The 3,051-nt window shown below is 47.7% G+C and overlaps 1 protein-coding gene across 6 annotated transcripts in view; it reads left to right on the top strand.

Moving 5' to 3' along the window:
- The window catches only part of ATG7 (autophagy related 7), a 285,204-nt gene that overhangs the window by 69,619 nt on the left and 212,534 nt on the right, over positions 1 to 3,051 (top strand). For 5 of the 6 annotated variants that reach the window (XM_019537035.1, XM_019537033.1, XM_019537034.1 and 2 more), the window contains exon 13: positions 1,331 to 1,525. The exons of the other annotated variant lie outside the window; for it this stretch is intronic. In XM_019537035.1, coding sequence (XP_019392580.1) covers positions 1,331 to 1,525 — 195 coding nt within the window. The remainder of the gene's footprint in view (positions 1 to 1,330; positions 1,526 to 3,051) is intronic. 6 annotated transcript variants of the gene reach the window in all.

The following is a 3,051-nucleotide window of genomic DNA, read 5'->3' as shown; positions in this document are numbered from 1 at the left end:
CGTGCCCTTTGGGCAGGGGGCTGGACTCGATGATCTCCCGAGGTCCCTTCCAGCCCTAATGTCTATGGAATCTATGAAATCTATTAAATCAGTGCAGGGGGGAGCGGGCTAGGGGCAGGGGTGAATGATTCACCCCTGCCTCACTCCCTTCTGCACTGTGGAGGGCTCTTCTTGTGGGGGGTGCAGGCTACACTACAGCGGGGGCTGCAGCCACCCCCAAATTTGCCATTTCCCCCAACCTCCTCCCAGTGCAGCCCAGTCCAACACCCCCACCAGGAACAGCTGAGTGCCTCAGCCTGCAGTAGCCCACAGCCTGCCCTGCCCCACGTGCTTATCTGGGAGCATGCACCCACTGTGCCATCCCAGGGGTGCAAGTAGTGGTGGCACTGAAGGGGGTGAATGGAGGTGAGGCTCACACGCAGCACCTGCTCCCGCCACCCCACTGGCCATATGTCACCCAGCTTTCCTGTGGTTGGTCATGGCTCCACAGGCTACTGATGCGTCTCATGCCCGGCTAGTCGTGTGCTGCCAGGGGCCCCCGACCATTCAGATGGATGAGGGCAGGGAGGTTCCACAATGTGCCATGTGGAGCCAGTGGCACTTGGCGCATCCCTCCCTTTCCCCCTCCCCCGGGTAAGAGGCAAACACACCAGGGGAGACACTGCCACTGTGCCCTGGGTATGCTCAGTTCCTGCCTACCTGTGTGTACCCCCTATGACCTGTCTACCCTTAGAGGTATGTGTACCCCCAATTGACAACCCCTGCTCTAGTTCATTTACTTATGTCATTCCCATTTGGTAAAATCAATCAGGAAATGAAGCTGCAGGGCATCACTAAGGTTCTGTGACAGAATTGCAGCATCAGGAGGGTGGGGACTAAAATAGAATGGGCTGCTTCAGGTCTGTAGCTATGTTAATTGAGCAGAAACAAGGTTGAGATTTGCACTCTGACTCCTGCTCCCCTATGCCTGACTTGCTTACCTTTACCTAATCAAAATCTTTAATTTATCTGTATAACGCCAATTTTATGCCGCAGGAAGAGAGTTTCCTCCTCTTGCAGCACATTAATAGGCACTATCAAAGAGATTAATGGCCACAGCAAACAGCAGCATTAAGATATAAGGTACTGGTTGAAATTTCAGCTTTGCTTGGGGCTTTATAGAGATTTAGAAGATTATGACCATATGACTGTGCAGTGAAGAAGAGCTATAACATACATTGTGCATAAATTGTGAATAAGAGTACACCACTGTATAACTTCATTAAAGTCAGCAGTTTGCTTATATAGTGCTTTATTTTTAAGGTTTCATTTTGTTTTTGTCTCCCTGTAGAATGCGGAAGGATTTAATATGAGTATCCCTATGCCGGGTCACCCAGTGAATTTTTCCAAAGTAACAATGGAACAGGCTCAAAAAGATGTGGCCCAGCTTGAGCAGCTCATTGATGCTCATGACATTGTTTTCCTGTTAATGGATACGAGAGAAAGTCGATGGCTTCCTGCTGTCATTGCAGCCAGTAAGAGAAAGGTACGGTAGCCATGCCTTATAAATGTCTGGAATCATCCTGCAAGTCTTATGTAATGACCCACTGTAATAACTCATTGAGAACTTTCAGTCACTGATTAATCAACAGGTTATATCATGCCATGATACAGAAAGGATGTGGACAAGTTGAAGAGAGGTTGCGAAGGGCAAAGAAAATGGTTAAGGGCTTGGGGCGTATGATTTACAAGGAGAGACCGAGGGAACTGGGCTTAAGTAGCGTGCAGAAGAGAAGACCAAGGTAGGATTTGATAGTAGCCTTCAACTACCTGAAGGGTGGTTCCAAAGAAGATGGAGCTAGACTGTTCTCAGTAGTGACAGATGACAGCACAAGGAGCAATAGTCTCAAGTTGCAGCAAGGGAAGCTTAGGTTAGATATTAGGAAGAATTTTCTCACTAGGTTAGTAAAATACTGAAACAGGTTTCCCAGAGAGGTTGCAGAATCTCCATCATTGGAGGTTTTTAAGACAATGCCTTGAGTGGGATGATGTAGTTGGGGATGGTCTTGCTTTGAGCAGGAGGTTGGACCAGGTAACTTCCTGAGGTCCCTTCCAACCCTAATTTTCTATGTTTCTATGATATTCTAATGCTAGAGTTGACAACTATATCTCAGCTGAATCATATAAAGTTAGTTGGAAGCTTTTTTCTGAAAATAGTAATCTAACATCTGAGATCAGAAGCTGAAACCTAGAGTTCCAAATGTGTTGATTTGACAACATTTACTGTATTTACCTGAATCCCAGAGGCCTTCAAATTCAAGACAGCCCCCCCAGTAATTAGATTCTTATGTGGAAAAGTGTACATTTGCTATTATTTTTCATGTATAGAATCTAATTATTGGGGGGTCATCTTAATCCCCCCGCAGTGAGGAAAGCAGTGTGGAAAGCAGTGGTGAGGGCCCAGAACCTTGCCCCCCAACCACATCTCTGTCCCCCAATGTCTGTTTGCCTTCCTTCTGCCTGCCCCTGACCTGTGCCCAGCTCCCCTTCTCCCGCACTTCCCCCCCACAACTTCTGCTCTGGTTTCCTTCTGAGCTGCTCAGTCAGAGGCAGCCCCAGTCCTGGCTTAGCTTAAGCTTGCAGAAATAGTGGTAGCAGTTCGGGGCCTGGCTAGGCTAGGACTGGAGGGGGAGTTCAGTATAAGTGGTTGCGGGGGAAGGTGAAGGCTGGGCTGTGTGGTCTCTCCTGTTCCTCCCCCTCTCTGGCTTTTCAGAGCCAAACCACTTAGATTAGCTAGTACTCCATCTAAAATGACCCCTGCCATGGTGATTAGTGGGGTGGGACAACTAGTCTTGCATTCAAATAAATATGGTATGTGATTAAAATTCCTTTCTGGGTTCACTAGGCAATGTATTTAATATTGGGACTGATACTGTTGACTCAAAGTCTGTCTGTGGCACCTGTTAGCTATAGTGCCTCATAGTTTCATAGTTTCATAGTTTCATAGTAGCTAGAGTCGGAAGGGACCTAGGTAGATCATCTAGTCCGACCCCCTGCCTTGGCAGGAAAGAG

Source organism: Crocodylus porosus, unplaced genomic scaffold (genome assembly GCF_001723895.1).
Source record: "Crocodylus porosus isolate Cpor-Errol unplaced genomic scaffold, CroPor_comp1, whole genome shotgun sequence".
Lineage (NCBI taxonomy): Eukaryota > Metazoa > Chordata > Crocodylia > Crocodylidae > Crocodylus > Crocodylus porosus.
This window is presented reverse-complemented; position numbering and strand designations above follow the sequence as displayed.